General features: G+C 34.3%; 4 protein-coding genes and 1 long non-coding RNA gene across 6 annotated transcripts; 4 read left to right on the forward strand and 1 right to left on the reverse strand.

Annotated features, from left to right (window-relative positions):
- The first annotated feature begins 15 nt into the window (after positions 1 to 15).
- Positions 16 to 542, forward strand: LOC104769311 (uncharacterized). Its single transcript, XR_764356.3, has 2 exons — positions 16 to 137; positions 252 to 542. It is a non-coding gene; the product is annotated as an uncharacterized LOC104769311 (long non-coding RNA).
- Positions 543 to 2528: 1986 nt separating this feature from the next.
- LOC104769327 (protein POOR HOMOLOGOUS SYNAPSIS 1) lies at positions 2529 to 5918 on the forward strand. Of its 2 annotated transcripts, XM_010493518.3 has the most exons (10): positions 2549 to 2880; positions 3056 to 3172; positions 3312 to 3377; positions 3502 to 3605; positions 3689 to 3850; positions 3931 to 4130; positions 4234 to 4286; positions 4401 to 4428; positions 4548 to 4589; positions 5365 to 5918. In XM_010493518.3, the coding sequence occupies exons 1-10, from the start codon at positions 2602 to 2604 to the stop codon at positions 5370 to 5372; spliced, it is 1059 nt and encodes a 352-aa protein (XP_010491820.2). In that variant the 5' UTR covers positions 2549 to 2601; the 3' UTR covers positions 5373 to 5918. The 2 variants fall into 2 exon arrangements, with proteins under 2 accessions (XP_010491810.2, XP_010491820.2); XM_010493508.3 differs by lacking the exon at positions 5365 to 5918 and having other exon boundaries at positions 2529 to 2880; positions 4548 to 4768.
- Positions 5365 to 7378, forward strand: LOC104769318 (uncharacterized). Its single transcript, XM_087508324.1, has 3 exons — positions 5365 to 6123; positions 6311 to 6498; positions 6579 to 7378. The coding sequence occupies exons 1-3, from the start codon at positions 5448 to 5450 to the stop codon at positions 7062 to 7064; spliced, it is 1350 nt and encodes a 449-aa protein (XP_087364450.1). The 5' UTR covers positions 5365 to 5447; the 3' UTR covers positions 7065 to 7378.
- Positions 7379 to 7496: 118 nt separating this feature from the next.
- On the forward strand, positions 7497 to 10786 carry LOC104769332 (AP-1 complex subunit mu-2-like). Its single transcript, XM_010493530.3, has 11 exons — positions 7497 to 7994; positions 8448 to 8594; positions 8726 to 8788; positions 8942 to 9119; positions 9209 to 9312; positions 9404 to 9511; positions 9606 to 9702; positions 9800 to 9897; positions 9989 to 10130; positions 10202 to 10324; positions 10436 to 10786. The coding sequence occupies exons 4-11, from the start codon at positions 9036 to 9038 to the stop codon at positions 10532 to 10534; spliced, it is 855 nt and encodes a 284-aa protein (XP_010491832.2). The 5' UTR covers positions 7497 to 7994; positions 8448 to 8594; positions 8726 to 8788; positions 8942 to 9035; the 3' UTR covers positions 10535 to 10786.
- Positions 10787 to 15651: 4865 nt separating this feature from the next.
- Positions 15652 to 18463, reverse strand: LOC104769342 (uncharacterized). Its single transcript, XM_010493539.3, has 8 exons — positions 17683 to 18463; positions 17477 to 17571; positions 17295 to 17398; positions 17099 to 17199; positions 16903 to 17006; positions 16352 to 16789; positions 16119 to 16250; positions 15652 to 16024 (listed from the first exon to the last, which is right to left on the reverse strand). Exons 1-8 carry the CDS (start codon positions 17920 to 17922, stop codon positions 15829 to 15831), a joined length of 1410 nt encoding a protein of 469 aa, XP_010491841.1. The 5' UTR covers positions 17923 to 18463; the 3' UTR covers positions 15652 to 15828.
- Between the last annotated feature and the right edge of the window lie 480 nt (positions 18464 to 18943).

Raw genomic sequence — 18943 nt, forward strand, 5'->3', positions numbered from 1 at the left:
GTATATGATTAAGTTGTGTGTATAAATTACAACAACTCAATAAGAAAAAAATATCACAACACACAGCCAAACCATGAAATTATCACATATAGCTCTATTATCAATACTCATGTTCACCCTCGTTGCTATGCATAAGTGTACGCATAAGTTTTTCTGATATAAACATTTATTCGAATGTCTTTCCTTTCTTATTTATTCTCAAAGTTTGGTTTGTGTTTACTGTTTAAAATCAAATCGATCGATATGTGTAGGGATGAGGATGGAGGTTAGAGAGATTGAGGGACCGAACTCCCAAAACGTCATTGAAGAGTGTTACCCTGGCCCATGCCATGCTATGGTACCTCATTGTTGGTGCTGCAAACATTTAGAACATTGTTGGTCAGGCACAACTGGTCACGACTTTTGCAACATGCAATGTAACTTAAGTTTAAACCCTTGATAAAACAATGGAAGCATGAACTAGTTATATTTTATTTACTATTTTGTTTACAAAAATAAATAAATATCTCGCAAGGTATATATAGACGATACTGTTATGTTTGCTTCTGCGTCTAAAAAGTAGTTAACAAATGTTTAAATCAATTTTTTTCTTTAGGGTTCTAACTAAAAGTTAAAAACAACTTGTCAAAATATCGTCAACAGATTCCAGATTCAGACATACATTTTGACTAAAGAAACGATCTTAATATCATTCGATTTCTATTAATCATATTTTTACGTTTTACAGCCTAAAAATTTGAAACCCAATCAACCAACAGAAAAAAAGAAGTTTGAAACTATTTTTCACTTGTAGTCTACTTGCTTCGGTATGGTTAATTGTTTATTGTGTCACCAGATATTCAATAGACTATACATACTAAATGACTATAGGATTCAAAAAATATTAACAAACTAACTTTAGTCTACAATACCCATGTCAGAAGGGTCAATTTTTTTTTTTTTTTTTGATGGATTTTAATCTTTTTTGGGATCTCCGTCATCATGTTTTTTTAATGCCGTCATTTTTTTGTAATACGCTACTTCTTTAAAACTACACTTGATAGCAAACAACTTCCTTCTTTAGCATGTTGTTTTCTTGTATTACATGTTATTTATTAAAAATTACATATAGTTTCTTCCGAAAATATAATTTTAATGCTAAAAACACGTTATTTCTCCAAACGATATGTTTTTTAGTATAGCATGATTTATAAATTAAATGACACGGTTTTCATAAATGATTTAAGAGCAGTTTTGAATTTTTCCCTCGCTCAAAAAAGTTAATTATGTATATTTTTCTGGCACATGGTCATTTTCTTAATTTTTAAAAATTTATAGTTATCTACTAATATGGCCTATTCATTATGTTGTATTCTATCAAATGAAATCTTAAAATTTACTCTTGACCCAATAAAAAATGATAGTTGGAACGTTCACTAATAAGGAAACAAATCGAAAAAGAATAATTGAATTTCTTAATAGAGAATTAGAGATATTGGAAATTTTGACCAAGACATTTGAATATATTGAATCTTGCAAAACCAAGAGATATTATCTCAAATTGTTGTATTTCTTAATTAAAACGTCTCTATGTCTTATATATATATATACTGATTAAGTTTGGAATGAACAAATTACAACGATTCATAAGACAAAAAAAAACAAAACAAAACACATCCCATAATTTGAGTTGAGACTTGAGACATCCAAACTATGAAGTCATCACATATAGCTTTAATCTGCATAGTCATGCTCTCTCTCTTCGCTCTTCATGAGTGTAAGTATAAGCTTCTTATATATATATCTAAATCCGAATGTCATTCTTTTATCCAAAAATCTGATTTGTGTTTAAAATCAAATCGATGTGTAGGTGTGAGCAAGGAGGTTAGAGAGATGGAAGAAACGATCTCCGAAAACGTTAGTCAAGAGTGTGTGCCTGGCCCATGTCATGCTTTGGTACCTCATTGTTGGTGCTGCGAACGTTTAAGGGATGTCTTGCCGCAAGCCTGTTGGTTCGGCAATACGGCTCGCGACTATTGCAACATGAAATGTAAGTTTTAATACTGTTGCTACTGATGCAATTCCCCAGCTTTTCCAAGCAGTCTTATATAATGCTTGCTTGTAATAGTTCTCTTTATTTACTATTATGTTTAATCAAATAAAGTTGAAGTTTATGCTATACATTTACTGTATGTGTGTGTGTGCTTCTAAATCCAAATTTAAATAATTTTGTTATTTTTGACATCAAGAAATGGTAATTTGAATATACAGTATTAGTTTTTACAGCCTAGCAATTGACACGGAACCAACTTGGCAAAAATAGAGAAAACCAAAAACTTATGTTTTTTCTTCAGTGACAAAAAGTAAAAAAAAAATATATATTTTTACATTCATTAAAAAAAAAAAAGTTAAAAATCAGAACCAAAATCAAACCAAACTTGAACCGAATTTAACACCTTAATATCTAAAGACATCGTTAGTGGGCTTGGGCCTTTGGACCCAAATGAAATATTTTTAATCTGAGCAGAGCAACAGTCGACTTTAAATTTCGTTCGGCGAAATAGGGAAAAAAAAAGGGTGAAAAAGAAAAAATTCGAAACGGAGAAAAATATCAGAAGGAAGATGGCGGGATCTCTAACAGCATCAGTCCACCACCACCGTGGAAACGCGGTGGCAGCTCCAGAATTTTCCCGATGGCAGATCAGTTATGCTCGATTTGTTCAGTTTCTGTCTTCTCCCTCTTCGTATCCAGGTCTGAAACCCGTCGGGAAGAGAGAGCTGTATTATCCGCCCTACGGGACGTGGTTGTCGACGTCTTCTTCGAACGTGTCTCTCCAGTTGGTCGAACAATTGAACAGATCCGATGTGATTCTCTCCGTCCAACTCGGCGGCAAACTCCTTGTGAGTTGATTTTTTTTTAAAAAGATGATCTCTCTCGTTCTCTTCTATTTTGTTGTTCTATAGATCGGGTGTTTAGGTTTTTGTTTCGCGATGGTTTAAGCTTAATCGCGATCTAGATATGTTTGATTTAGGTTTTAAAAGTGCGATTAACGGTGTTTAATCTCAAATTCTACAGGAAGAACACTACATTTCGAAGCTGAATTTCACATGGCCACAAATGTCTTGTGTTTCTGGGTTTCCATCTCGTGGTAGTCGAGCGATTTTTGTTAGCTATAAGGATTCTGCAAACGAGGCAAATGCTCTTAACGCTTATAATCACTTTTTTGGATTTTTTTTTTTCTGGAATTAACAGATTTATTTACTGTTCATGAGTTTGTAGAATCGAAGAAGATCATGTGGTTTTAATTTCGCTTGTTGTTGTTTTTATCCAGATCCAAAAATTTGCTGTAAGGTTTTCTACATGTGATGCAGCATTGGACTTTGTGGTAACTCTTAAGGTTAGCAGCAAATAGCTTCCTTGCATGTTGATCAGAAGGAGATTGATGTTTCCATTAAACCTTTGAATTCAGTTTATAAGTTCGAATCAGAGCCGATTGGTTTTTTTTTTTCTTATGTTTTCAGGAGAAGCTTAAGGGGTTAGAGGAAGCTGGGAACCAGAGAAATGAAACTATGTGCGAGGTTTCTTTCCAGTCAGATTACAACCCTTCAAATGGTAGAATCCGCAGGTTAGATCACATTGGTTACAGTGTTGTGAAATTTGCACAAGTGTTTGAGCGAACTATTTAGATTTGGTAAATCCTCTTTGCAGAGCCACTGAGGAAAAGCCAAGTATGGTGAAACCTCTTAATAGTTATGTTCCTGAAATGCAACTACCAAGACTTGAGTATGAAGCTCAGAACCAGAAATTTGAAACTAGGTCCGAAGTTTCTTTCCAGTCAGATTACAACCCTTCAGATGAGACTGTCTCCAGGTATCGCATTACACTGTTGTGAATTTGTACAAGTGCTTTCAGCCAACAATTAAGAGATATTGGTAAAATCTTCTCTGCAGAGCCTCTGCGGAAGAGCCAAATATGGGTAATCTTCTTGATAGTTATGTTCCTGAAATGCTACCAAGACTTGAATACGAGACTAGACAAACCTTATACCAACCAGAATTTGCCATAAGTCGAGTCCCCAACCAGAGTTCCAACAATCTCCCTCCAAGTTTCACCACCTTACTCTCTGGTTGCTTCCCCAACTCCACTCTAGGTACATTTTTTTCATTGATCTTTGCTTGTTCTGATTAAGCTTGAGAAATATCACCTCTTTCATTCATTATTAATACATTTCCTCCCAATGAAACGTACTATAGACGCAGGCCAAACAACTGTAAAGCAGGATAGTGATCTAAAGTCACAGATACTGGTACACCATAAACAAACCCGATAGTTTTCTCTACAAAACTCTCTTTGGACACATGAACACAATTCTATTCTTATCTTCTGATTTGGGATTTCCAACTTTTTTTTGTTCTTGCAGAACTACATGGAAGATTCTTCATTTCAAGGTGAGCATTCTCTCCACTACTTAAAACACAGACTATATAATATTAACGTTACATTTCAGCTTCAAGTGATTTTTCTGATTATACTGTTTATGTAACAATTGATTTTTCTCATCATCCAGATATGCTGCAGAAAGTAGAGAGAATTATGGAAGAAATTGGAGGTAACTGGATTCTCTAAGTATTTCATCTTCATCACAAATATATATCCATCGTAATTTCCATTTCTAGTCTTTTGTTCATTTATCCAAAACATATGTCGTTTAGTCAATTGAGATTAAAAAGGAGCAACATTGGTAGAAGAGATCGTTATTCAGATCAAGTGATAACAATTGCCAAGAAATTATTTACTGGTTCCTTGTTAAAAACATCAGATATATGATAAGCTACTAAAACACATAAAGTTCTAAGAGACCTGATTACTCGTTGCAAATTCTCCTAGCATTACATATGTAGAAAAGGAAATACTTTTGTGTCGAAGCAGCCATCACAGTACGTACAAGTTTACAAGACATAAATATTAGCTTAGAGTGCTTAGTGATATTTTCCGAATCTGGATATTAATAAAGAGCTTTGCTTCGACCAAATGTTCAAAATATTTGCTTCGACCAATGTTCAAAGTAAAACCTTTACTAATAATCATAAGCTCATTCCATTTCCAAAACATTCGATTTGTTTAAATGACATGTGTAAATTAGACTCTAGTGAATTAATGTAATGATATCCGACTTTTACGTAATTAACACTGGATATATATATATATATATATCAACCAATTTACATTTCTACATACAATTTTTCAATAAAGAGGAAAGAAATATTGTGATTAAAGTTTGTAGGAAATTTAAATAAATTACAACTGTATGTATTTTAATTTGTATGGGGTTTGTTGGCCAAAAAAAAATTAACAAAACACATTTTTTTTATTTTTTTGTATAGGTTTTTGAGTCAACGATACAGCACAAATGGATCAATAGATTAATGAGAAAAGAAAAACAAAAGACGAAAGAATTGAAATCATAATGTTTTCGAATTTTCTCGAAAGCTTATACGAGGGAATCGGAGACGATGACGCCACCGCCGACGACGAAGAAGACAACACGAGCACCCGGATATCTTCACCGCAAATACACGATTATTCCGATAGAAACGCCGTTCGTTTGTCACCGGAAGATGAGGCTCAAGCGCGTGGGGTTAAAGACGATTTGACGGAGCTTGGACATACCCTCACGCGTCAATTTCGCGGCGTTGCTACCTTTCTCGCTCCGTTACCAGATGGATCCTCTTCTTCTTCCTCCTCCGATCTATCGAATCATCATCATCATCTTAGGTTGATGAATCAATCGCGGTCTTCAGATCCTGAGTTGTACCAATCGCGGTCTTCGGATCTTAGACTGGATCAATCTCGGTCTTCAGATCGGGACGAATCGTGTGTTGGAAGTGATACGCCGGAGACTGGAATTAGGTTTAGGAGCTGGGGTTTGGAAGAAAAAGGTGTCCAACATGTGTTTAATGATCCTGTTGTTGAGGAGGAAGGAGAAGAAGAAGAAGAAGAAGAGGAGGAGGAAACTGATGATGAAGAAGAAGAGATCGCTGCGGTTGCTCTGACGGACGAAGTGTTGGCATTTGCGAGGAACATAGCAATGCATCCAGAAACTTGGTTGGATTTTCCTCTTGATCCTGACGAAGATCTTGATGGTAACCCTAACATTCTCATTCATTCATTGTGTCAATTTTTGGATTAATTTATAATTTGTTGAAATTTTCACAAGTCAAGTTTTTGGCCTTTTTTTAGTCTTCATTGTTTTTGACTTGTTTGCTATATACATATCACAAAGGTTTGTTTTGTTTGTTCTTCAATGTTTTTTACCTTCTTCTTTGGTAGATTTGGAAATGACTGATGCTCAAAGAGGTCATGCTTTAGCTATTGAACGTCTTGCTCCGAGGTTAGCTGCATTGAGAATTGAGCTTTGTCCATGCCATATGACTGATGGTTACTTCTGGAAAGTCTATTTTGTTCTTCTTCTTTCAAGGCTCAATAAACACGATGCTCATCTTTTGTCTTCCCCACAGGTAACAAAACCCTCTTATCTTCTTCTTCTTGGGTCATGATTTGTTGTCTGTTGTTGTTTACTCAATAAAAATTGTTGCAGGTGATGGATGCAAGAGCGTTGTGGATGAAAGAGCTTCAGAATCAAACCCATTCTTCTAAAGAAAGTAGAGATAAGATTCTTGAAGAAGACATTTCACCGTCAACTTCAAATTACTACGACCATGCTCCTCCTGAGTTTTTGTCTCCAAGAATATATGCTTTTGAACCTCCTTCAATCATGTATCGCGATTTCGAACACGGGTCTGAAAACGCTAAGTTCATCGATAAAGCTGTTATTGATGAAAAACCAATCCAGAAGAATGACAAAAGTAGTGCAAGTCTTAGCCAAACACCTAAAGATGTTGTTGTTGATGATGACGATGATGATTGGCCAGAAGAAGAAGATTCAGCTAATTCTTGGGCTCCAATGTTCACAGTGAATGAGGATGATGTTTCTTTCAGTGATCTAGAAGGAGACGACGATATAAGTAGCTTAGCACTCAAGTCTAAGATTACATCAAAGGGCACAGATCAAAAAGAAACATGATACATCATCATCTGGCTTGTTGCTCTGCCCTGTCTCCACGAGATCGAAGCAAATAGAATTGAACATAAAGATGTGTGCTGAGTCAAATCGTGGAAAGTCATCTGGGCGAGTTTGATTGTTTGTGGTTTTAATGATGGTTGCTCTCAAAGAGAAGAAAGGAAGAAAAGAAGAAAAGAAAGGTTTTGATTGAAACATGTACAGAAGATTACTTTGATCACTTCAATTTCATTGTATTGTTCTCACTCTATATCTCTTTCTCGCCTATGTAATGAAGATATTGAAAGGCATTAAACATAGATGAAATGTGTTTAGTATATGATTACATCTCAGAGATCTCAATTACCAAACGTACTTCTCACAATTGGCAATAATGAATCACGACTACGAAAAGTAAAAGAGTTCATACAAGTGGCAACGTGTGTTTTTTTGGTTACAAAACGGTGTCGTATTAGTGGAATCTCAAGGCATTATGTTTGGGACAATAGAGTAATGCGAAGCTGAATTTGATAGCTGCACTTTTTTACTCCCATCGGTCTTTTTTTTTAAATTTTAATTTTAATGTGTGTGTCTCTATTATGAATCCAACCACGAACCAGAACGAATTCGTCAGATCGTGAATAAGACTTTATCGAGAAACCACTCAGCTGCACCAGATGATCTTAGCTCCTTCTTCTCTTTGACGTTGGTCCTTCTTCTCCAGCGAAGCATAAGATTCTTCAGATCTCGTTGGGTTAATCCATCTGTTTGATCGGATCTGATTCGAAATCGTTGAGAAACAGGGAGGAAAGAAAGAAGAAGAACATGGCAGGGGCGGCCTCAGCGCTGTTTCTGCTCGATATCAAGGGCCGTGTTCTGGTGTGGCGCGATTACCGTGGCGATGTCACAGCTGCTCAAGCTGAGCGTTTCTTCACCAAACTCATCGAGAAAGAGGTGTTTTACTCTCTCTTCTGATCTTTGCTTTCTGGATTTGCGATTCGGTGTTTTTAGTTTCTGTTTTGGTACTTGGATGATGTGAGTTCTAAAGAGTACTTGGATGCAATGAACGAGAGTCATGGATTCGTTTCTAATTTCCATCTTTGGGAGATTCGCCAATAGAATTCGAAAAAGTGTTCTAAGCAATAGACCCGATTGTATGGAAGCTTGCTAATAGAATTCTTAGATAAGATAGTGATCTGTCTTTGTGATCTGATGCCACTAGTCCTTCTGAGATTCTTGTGATTTTACGATACGGAAGTTTGAACATTTGGAACTAATGAACAAGCTTGATCAGTGCTTATAGGAGGATTCAATTTGGATAAAAATTTGATCAGAATCGATACTATTTACTTTCGTAAGTAGTGTTTTCTTTGCGGGTTTGCTTACTTTCGTCTAATTTTTTTTCAGGGTGATTCACAATCAAACGATCCGGTTGCTTATGATAATGGGGTGACCTACATGTTTGTACAGCATAGTAACATTTACTTGATGATAGCGTCCAGACAGAACTGTAATGCTGCCAGTCTTCTCTTCTTCTTGCATCGCGTTGTCGATGTAAGCTTCCCTAGTGATTCAGTTTTTGCATTTCCATCTGTTTCCCCCGGTTGGAGGATATAGAATATAAAGAACGGCACTGTTTTCATATGATACTTTTTCATTTATGTGTTTCTTATATTGTTTTGTAGGTTTTTAAGCATTACTTTGAGGAGTTAGAGGAAGAATCATTGAGGGATAACTTTGTGGTAGTGGTATGTCAATGCTTCTCCCATCTGCTCGCTCTTATAACACCTTTTTTTTTTATGCTATATAGTATATTATTATTTCTCTCACATGGGCTGAATATGTGTGGACAAAAGTTATTATAAAGACTAGGTACTGAAATTGATTTATGTTGCTGGCAGTATGAGTTACTTGACGAGATGATGGACTTTGGTTACCCTCAGTATACTGAGGCGAGAATCCTTAAGTGAATTCATCAAGACTGATGCATATAGAATGGAAGTTACACAGCGACCTCCAATGGCTGTCACAAATGCTGTCTCATGGAGGAGTGAGGGGTTACAATTTAAGAAAAACGAAGTGGGTGCTTACTTTTCAAGCAGGGAACAGTTTACTTAAGAAAACGTTTAAGTTGTCAAATGTTGACATGCAGATGTTTTGTTTTCCAGGTTTTCTTGGATGGAATTGAGAGTGTAAATATCCTTGTGAACAGTAATGGGCAAATTGTCAGGTCTGATGTCGTTGGAGCATTGAAGATGCGAACATACTTGAGGTGCGTTCTCTAGTATTCCTAGTAAACAAAGTATATTAGATGAAAAGCCCCACCTCTTTGACCCTCTACTTCTTAACCAATGTATTAATAGTGGAATGCCAGAGTGTAAGTTAGGCCTGAATGATAGAGTATTGTTGGAGGCACAGGGGCGGCCAACAAAAGGAAAAGCCATTGATTTGGAGGACATCAAATTTCATCAGTATGTATCCTCTTGCAGTTCCAAACATTCTTGACAATCACTTTATCCAGACCAATTTTTGAGTTTTTACATGTCTCTTTCTTCAAAATGTTAGGTGTGTTCGATTAGCCCGTTTTGAAAACGACAGGACGATATCTTTCATACCACCTGATGGATCTTTTGATCTAATGACGTATAGACTCAGTACTCAGGTTTGAATTGTGGACTATTGCACAAATGGTTTTTGTCCCCTTCTTAAGCAAATTAAATCTCATGATATTTTTTTATTTTCACATTATACTTGTTCAGGTAAAGCCACTTATATGGGTGGAAGCGCAGATAGAGCGGCATTCCAGAAGTCGTGTTGAGATGCTAGTAAAAGCTAGAAGCCAATTCAAGGAAAGAAGGTAACTAATAATCCTTGTGTGATTTTACGTTTTAACCATGACTTAAAAAAAATCCTTTAAAACGTTTTGCTAAGAGTTTCTTACTGTGCAGCACTGCAACAAATGTTGAGATTGAGTTGCCTGTACCAACCGATGCATCTAACCCCAATGTAAGAACATCTCTTGGGTCTGCCGCATATGCTCCCGAAAAAGATGCACTGGTCTGGAAAATCAAATCTTTCCCAGGGAACAAGGTAAGTTCTTATAGTTTAATGTAATACTTTACCAAAGTCAAATGCTTACATGGATTTTTGAAACAATGTAGGAGTATATGTTGCGAGCAGAGTTTCATCTTCCAAGTATAACGGCAGAGGAATCAACACCTGAGCGGAAAGCTCCAATCCGTGTCAAATTCGAGATCCCATACTTCACAGTTTCAGGAATACAGGTCGGGATTGCTAACAGTGATCAGTTTGTCATATGTATCGTTCTCGTTCAATACTACTGCATTGAAATCTGAAAGTAAAAACCTGATGCGTGATAATTATGGGTATTGTAGGTTCGATACCTGAAGATCATTGAGAAGAGTGGGTATCATGCTCTTCCATGGGTGAGATATATAACCATGGCTGGTGAGTACGAACTGAGACTCATGTGAGATTTGTGTTTTTGTTTAACTTTTATTTTGGCCATTGTCAACGACAACGAACAAAGCAGAGGAAGATCGTTTAAAAAAAATAAGTGAAAAAGATTGAAATATTATATAGCTGATGAAATTTGCGGTGAAGGTTGTTTTAGAAGCCATATTCTTGTGAATTGTTTTTCTTCTTTTCTTTTTTTTTTTCTGTAAGATTTTAAAGTTTTTACGATAGTTTTTCTATTAGTAAGTACTTTTTGGTATCTCTCAAAACCGAGTTTACGCGCTTCCTCTCTTTTTTTCACTTGATATCTATAGCTATAGCTTTTATTCTATGACTATAAAACTAGAGTAATTGTAACGACATTTTATATAACGCCACCTACATGAGATTAGGTGACATCATCGAATTCGATATGGGCTAAGAATGACCTCTTCCTAATCGCTATGCGAAATGTCACATTCAGAAGTCTTTTTAAAAACGTATTAACTTATTCAGGTCACCTTAATTGGTAAATAATGAATAAACAGAGAAGTCGGATATGAGAAAAATATAAATAACAATAAAATAAGATTGTACACACTCATTCTCTATTGGAATGTTTTTCTATATACCAACATCATTACCAATGAAAAAGTTGTCTCACTAGTCTTTTTATAAACTATCAATTCTTGCGACAAAGTGTTAAATCACATAGAGCTTATTGAAAACTTCCAAAATTAAGACAAGTATTAATCAAAGTAATGGTTAAAACATAATATCAAAATAAATAAAATGTCATGGGCATTCCGTCCAGCAACATCAAATATCAATGTAAAACACGAACACAATCAACAATATTTATAAAATTAATTTACCGTCTTTATGACACAATCAGTTTGAAGAAAAGTTTTGCAGAAACTTTTTATCATGTGTATTTCCGAACCGGGACGTTTAACCAAACTTGTGTAAGACAAACAAGATCAAAATATGAGAGGAATTAGCAAATACAATAAGAAATTCAGTACTTCCTAAACACAATAAGGAATTGGCAAAGACAATAAAAAATCTCATTATAATATATGTTATTTGGTCATGTTGCTCCACGCCTGATGTTATATAAAGACTTGTGAGTAAGTTAGTGCTACAAAAAGACTCTTAAGTTTGTGATGTTGTAGACATTGTGGGCACATGCTACTATTTTTCCATGAGTACTTATAATGATTCCACATCCATACAAAAAATTTACTCGTAAATTTGGTCAAGTAAAGCTTTAAGTATTAATACAATCGCTATTTAGTATTATTTGCTATAAGACTACTTACAATGGTGCTATTGAAAAAAATTATTAAATTGTTGAATTGGTGCAAAGATGTATTGAAAAATTTGTTGAATATGAGGTGGATTAAACATAATTGAATAAGTTCAACATGTTGAATTAAAAGAGAGAGATAGTGTCCATGTGGTATCCTCTCATAGGTTGTTAGGAGTGATATAGAGATTGAAACGTGTGTTGTTAACATTATTGTTGATTGTTGATTTTTTTTTTTTTTTTTAGATTTACCCCCAATTATTTGAGATCCATTATATTATAGTGAATTAATATTTTTATTCTTGATTTCTCTATCAAAATTCATTATTTTTATACTCTATCAATAAATATTTCTTTCATTTGAACTGGACACATAAAAACCGTCTTTTGTGAAATAGATACCAACAATGATTTTTTCTACACTCAAAATTATTCTACTTACTCGTAAACAGTGATTATCAATTTTCAAGCCAACACTTTTTCATGTGTGATTGAAGACCTTTATTGTTTGTGACTTAGTCTAAGAATATGAAATAAAAATAAGAAAAGAATTATTTTAGCCACTAACTCATTAATTTGTAGTTAATAGATGAAAATTAGAGTATGAAATAAAATAATGGGAATAGATTGTTCAACTTTATTAAACAAATCTATTGTAGAGTGTAAAAATTGATTGGATGTTGAATTATTAGATGAAATAGAAAGAAGATGATGTTGAATGTAAAATAGGATGTTAAAAGAGTTTACCCTGTACATAGACTAAGATCATCTTCATTGAACTAGAGGTTCTAGTTCTAGGCATGGGCATTTGGTTAACCGTTCGGTTTCGGTTCGGTTGTATTCGGTTTCGGTTAGTTTGGATATAGTAATATAATAACCATTTAGATATTTTAGAAATTTTGGTTCGGTTTCGGTTCAGTTAGTTGAAGAGTTAACCATAACTGACATAAATTATATTGAAATTAACCAAATAAAACGAATATAACCAAAAGTAATTGAATATAACCGAAATTAACCAAAAAACATTACAAAAGTATAAAAAGGAGAAAAAATATTGAAATCCGATTTTACAAAATAGTATTTAGCTTTGTAAATTCAAAATAATAAAATTTATATATATTGATTATTTTAAGTATTTAATTGTTTTGAATGTAGAAATAATCAATATTTTAAATTTATTTTATAGTATTGCATAATATTAAGTATATTATTTTTGGTATCTTCTAAGTATTCAGACATTTCAGTTAACCATTTAACTGTCGGTTCGGTTCGGCTCGATTTCGGTTAGTTTGGATATAGGATTTTAGTAACTATTCGGTTATTTGAGGAATTTCGATTCGGTTTTGGTTTGATTTTTTTCGGTTCGGTTCGGTCGATTATTTCGTTACCGGTTATTTTGCCCAGCCCTAGATTCTACCATAATATATTATTAGTATTTATAATTTAGTCTAATTAGATAAATAAATATTTTATAATTTAGTCTAATTAGATAAATAAATATTAAGTCATTAAATCTTAGACAATAGTATAACAAGAATATGTGGTCCAAGCGTGTATCGACTTCTTTTGGGTTCTTTCTGTTAATTACCGCGGAAAGAAAACCATAATTACATCAGCGAATTCGATATGGAATAAGAATGAACTCATCCTAATTGACAATCGTTATGTGAAACGACACGACAAATCATTTTTATAGTTAAATTACTTACTCAAGTCTTGCATAACTTAAAGACAAATTACTTATTCAAGTCTCAAATTACTAACAATGCTTTACTTACTCAAGTCTCGAATTACTAACAATGTTTTACTTAATCAAGTCTCAAATTACTAACCAAACCACTCCGGATCCGTCAGAGGCTCCGTTACACCATACAGTGCTGTTGGTTGCCCTTTTACCATTTCAACCTTCTTCATCCAATTGTTCTTCTTTACAATTTCACATATCACATCACTAGGTATGGCAAAGCCAAGAGCGGGCCCAATCAAACAATTGTGACTAACCATTCCTATCACTTGGCCTCGCATGTTGATAAGTGGGCCTCCACCATTTCCCTTACAAAAAAAAAATGAAGTCGAGTTAACGAAACAAAAATATGCCAACACAAATGAAAAAAACAAATGTAATCAACAATATTAATAGAAAAGAATTTAATTTACCATGTGTAGGGAACAATCTGTCTGGATAAAATGATCGTATGAACTATCCATGAAGGGTATTTCATGATAGGGGCGTTTAACACAGCTACAATATCAAATAAGATAAAATTAGCACATATAATTTGAAATATATTTATATTGAAATATAATTTGAAATATATGTACAAATTTTTTACCTGATAATACCCTTGGATATTGTATGGGATAATCCAAAGAAATATCCAATTGTTAGTACCAAATCTCCGATGCACTTTTGGATATACCAAAAGTAACAGGGGTGAATTTGGTACCTTCACTACACATCTCCACTATTGCCAAGTCATTGTAAGCATCAAGGAAAGAAATTTGACCACACACGACTTGTTCGTTACTAAAGATGATGTCCACCTAATAAAATAATTGATAACAATACAAATATAATTCAATATCCAATTGAGTTTAAAAATGTTTACAATATCTAACAATATTATTGATACATACCATTTTAGTTTCCGCCTGATATTCAGGATCATGTTTCAGACGAAACATGTTATCATAGATTGAGTGTGCACAAGTTAATATCTTTCATGTGGTGCTGATAATAATTCCAGCTCCATAACAGATTGCATCACCTAGGTCAAAAAAAAAAAAAGAATTAATTAGTGAATACAATATGTATCGGCTTAGTCAAAATCAAAAAAAAAAATTAAGTAAGTGAATACAATACCTTCGTATGTTATCAAATTAACTATCGATGGCATCCTCTCATAGGTTGTTAAGAGTGATATAGAGATTAAGACATGTGTTGTTACCATTATTGATTATTGAATTTTTTTTTATATAGATTTATACCCAATTATTTGAGATCAATTATATTATAGTAAATTTATATTTTTATTCTTGAATTCTATATCAAAATTCATCTTTTTATACTTTATCAATAGAGATTTCTTTCATTTGATCCAGACACATAAAAATCATCTTTTGTGAAATAGATACCAACAATGATTATTTCTACACTCAAAATTATTCTACTTACTCCTAAACAGTGATTATCAATTTTCAAGTCAACTCTTTTTTTATGTGTGATTGAAGACCTTTATTGTTTGTGACTTCGTCTAAGAATATGAAATAAAAAAATAAGAAAATAATTAATTAACTTTAAATTATTTTTGCTATTAATTCATATTAATTTCTAGTTAAAAAATGAAAATAATAATATGAAATAAAATGATGGGAATATATTGTTGAACTTTATTAAACAAATATAGTGTAGAGTGTAAAAATTGATTGGGTGTTGTTGAATTATTAGATGGAATAGAAAGAAGATGATGTTGAATGTAAAATAGGATGTTGTAGAGTTTACCATTGTACATAGTCTATGATCATCTTCATTCAACTAGAAGTTCTACCATAATAATATACCATTGTACATAGTCTGTGATCATCTTCGTTCAACTAGAGGTTCTAGGGTTCTACCATAATATATTATTAGCATTTATAATTTAGTCTAATCAGATAAATAAATATTAAGTCATTAAATCTTAGACAATAGTATAACAAGACCATGTGGTACAAGCGTGTATATGTGAATGTTTTAATTGTGTCTAAGAGAAGACACTCTTATCCGAAGAGAAAACGACGAGTGTGATCGATATACTTAGCTTCGTGGGCGTCCCCTAAGGGATTTGATTAGGCAGTAGAGCAACATTAACCAAATAACAAATATTATAATTTTTTATAATGAAAATGTATTGTTTTATAGTACAACAAATCGAGAGAGAATAAGAAGAACAACGAATGAGATCTGTATTAATAAATCAATAGCCTAGAAAAACTTTAAGCCCTCAAGATATATCAACCCTACAACATTTTTCTTAAAAATGATCAATGTACAAAGTTGTTTCTTTTGGGTGAACGAGGAGAAGAAGGAGATAGATTAGGGAGAGTCTGAGGAATCTTTCTAAAAACATGTTTCCTGCAACGTTGGAAGATACTGTCGTATATTAGATCAAACTGAACTCCAGCTCTCTCTCTATTCACTATGAACATTATGTGATCTGCTTCCACTATCTTATAATACCTGCAACAACACACAACAAGAAGACCAAGTTTTGATTCCATCAATATTCATTTTCCACTCTTAAAGGAATTTTGTTGAAATATGATTCACTCACCAGATGCCTGGTTGTAATGTTTGACACTCTGAATCGCTTCTTATGAAACGGCTTGGATGCTCAACGGGTAGCCTCGGATGCGTCATTGATATTGTGTTCAATGCCCCATCGTTCTCTTGCCATTCCTCATCCCTTTATTCAAAATTCACAAACATTGTTTTCTTAGAACAATGTTAAACAAAGGACTGATCAAAAATGAATGTTGAGAGTTTGAATCATTTTTTGTTGTGTACCTGTAGCCTTTATAAGGAGGAGATACATCTTGTGGGAATCTCCATTGGCTCATCTGAAAGACGCGGAGAAAGAGCATCGGGTGGATTCCAAGAACACCTGAAGGAATTGTCATTCCCATGATTCTGCGGGTGCGTTTAGTCGCGTAGCTGAAGTAGTAAGTGTTTGGAAACGTCTGGAGATTGGTGTTAATACTTGTCGAGCCTTGGATCGTGAGATCAGGTAAGATCCAATCGCCAGAAGCAAAAGGACCTGCGTTTCCCATAAGGCAATCAACGAGACCTCTCACACCAGTTTTCTTCCAAGAAATGTTGAAGTGATCGAATCCGAAATTGTAATAAGTCTTTAGCCATGATATATCCAACCAATCATACATGATCACGCCTATACGACATAGCTGCAACAGACATATCGGTTTCATGCTCATTCCATCATCTGTCCTGTAAACCGCAGCAATAGGAATCAACAATGAGGACGAAAGATCTTGGTCTTACAAGAACTTACATTTGCTTATGAAGATCAAACTATTGAAAATTTCCGAATGGAAACTAACCGCATGCCATCTAAGTAAGTCCTGGTAGTTCCATTGAATGCCCCTGATAAAGATGTCACACTCAGAACCCAATTCTCATTCGTGTCTTCAAACCCTTCAAATGCCTAAACATCACGGTTTGAGACATATGTGTTAGCATCATCATCAAACATAGGTTAAACAAGAAATTTCACTAAAAGATGGATTCAACTCAAACCTTATCTGCAAGCATTTGCTGCAACACACGCACAACTTGAGCACCGGCTGAATGCCCCACAAAATGGATAGGATGATCCTCATCCCATTCAGGGTATTGCCCTAAAACATATACCAAAGTCAGATTTACATTCAAGATGAAAACATTTGGATACACGATGTCTTCCAATGAGCGAGCATTGAGATCAAAATCAAACCTTGTTCGTATCTTCTGCCAAACCGAGAATGTCCACAAGCCTCACTATGCTCTTCGCCAAAATCAACCCTCCCTCCTTTCAAGTAATAGAACAATTCCCTTGCCCTGGAAACACCATTGTTATCATCAGCACAATACAGATCAAAAACGTGGCTTCAACTGAGGCAAAAACGAATCCAATACCTATCATAGATGCTAGTTAAGGAACCCAAATCAGGAACAAGAACCCTCTCATCTTTCTTCTCAGCACCACCAAAGTATGATAAGCCTCCTAACCTCTAATCAAATCAAAAACAATAAGATCAAACCCTCAAAACAAGGAAACCTCTAACAAACAAAAGAACCAATTTTTGTTTGAGAATTTTAATTATGGAGTTTTTTTTTTGTACCCCTTTGCCAAATCCAAAGATGCCATGAACCAATACAATAGGAGGCAAACCCTCAACATTGGTGAGATTTTGACATGTTTCTCCAACGTCATTGGACTTAAACAAGTAATCATTCAACGTCTGGGAGATATCTCCGGCAACGGCGGAGCTGAATATATAAAACCCATAAATCAAATGCACAATGGAGCTCACGAAGAGCTCCGCGAGCTGAAGAGAAGTCATCATCCACAACTTAATCATCGTTCTTCTTCCTCTTCTTCCCTCCCAAAATAATAAAAATCGGGAATCTGATAAGAAAGAAAGCCAAAATCGAGATAAAGGAATCTCCTTTATCCTCCTCAAATAAAAAAAGAAACTCCCCAAGAACAGGGGAGACAAAATACAGAGAGGGAGTCTTCTTCTTTCAAAAGAACAACATAAAGGATGCTCCTTTGGCGAAAACCCAGAAAAAGAAAGAAAATTTCGAAAAAAAAAAACTTTTTATTTTTTTTTTCCCACAGAGAGAAAATTATGGAACAAAATACGGTTGTCTCTCTCTCTATCTGTCTCTCTTTTATCATCCAATAAAAACTTTGTTATCCACTTGTATCTGCCCACCTCTCACCAAACAACAACTAGTACTATTTTTTTTCTTTAATACCAAAAACAAAAAAAAACAAAAAAAAAAAGATTTTATAATCTTTGAAGGCTCAATCACGCCATGTGTAACAGTGGTGACCTCTCTCTCTTCTCTCTCTCTCTGTCTCTATGAAATTTCGAGTTTCAGCAATATTGTAATGTCAGGGTCCACTAAAATATTTGATTGGGTATTTTGAGGAGTTGTGTGATTGGTTGAGAGAAACGGTGGAAGAAGTGGGGCTGGATCGGGTTCGTTCGTTCATAGAATCCGACCAACTGTATTATTATTATTATTTATCTACCTTCTGCTTATCTGTAACCTTATCCATTTTATTTTTTAATCACAATTTTTTTTAGCTCTAATTATTTATTTTCCATTAGTTTTTTTTTTTTCTTCACAATGTGTGTAATTATTGTGTTACGTGAATATGAATAAGTGCGGATATGTGTTAAGATCTGTTTATATATATGGACTGGAAATTATGGAATGGTATGAAAAAAAAAAAAAAAAAAAAAAGAGAGAGAGAGGTTAATTTTAAGCATGGAAAACGTGAATTCGCGGGGAACAAATGCACATGGCTTGCAGTTTCTTTCCAAATTGGTAAAGAGGTAATTTATATCCAAATTGTTCCTTTCCTTTTTA

The sequence above is a fragment of the Camelina sativa genome, chromosome 3 (assembly GCF_030686135.1).
Source record: "Camelina sativa cultivar CO46 ecotype springtype chromosome 3, ASM3068613v1".
NCBI lineage: Eukaryota > Viridiplantae > Streptophyta > Magnoliopsida > Brassicales > Brassicaceae > Camelina > Camelina sativa.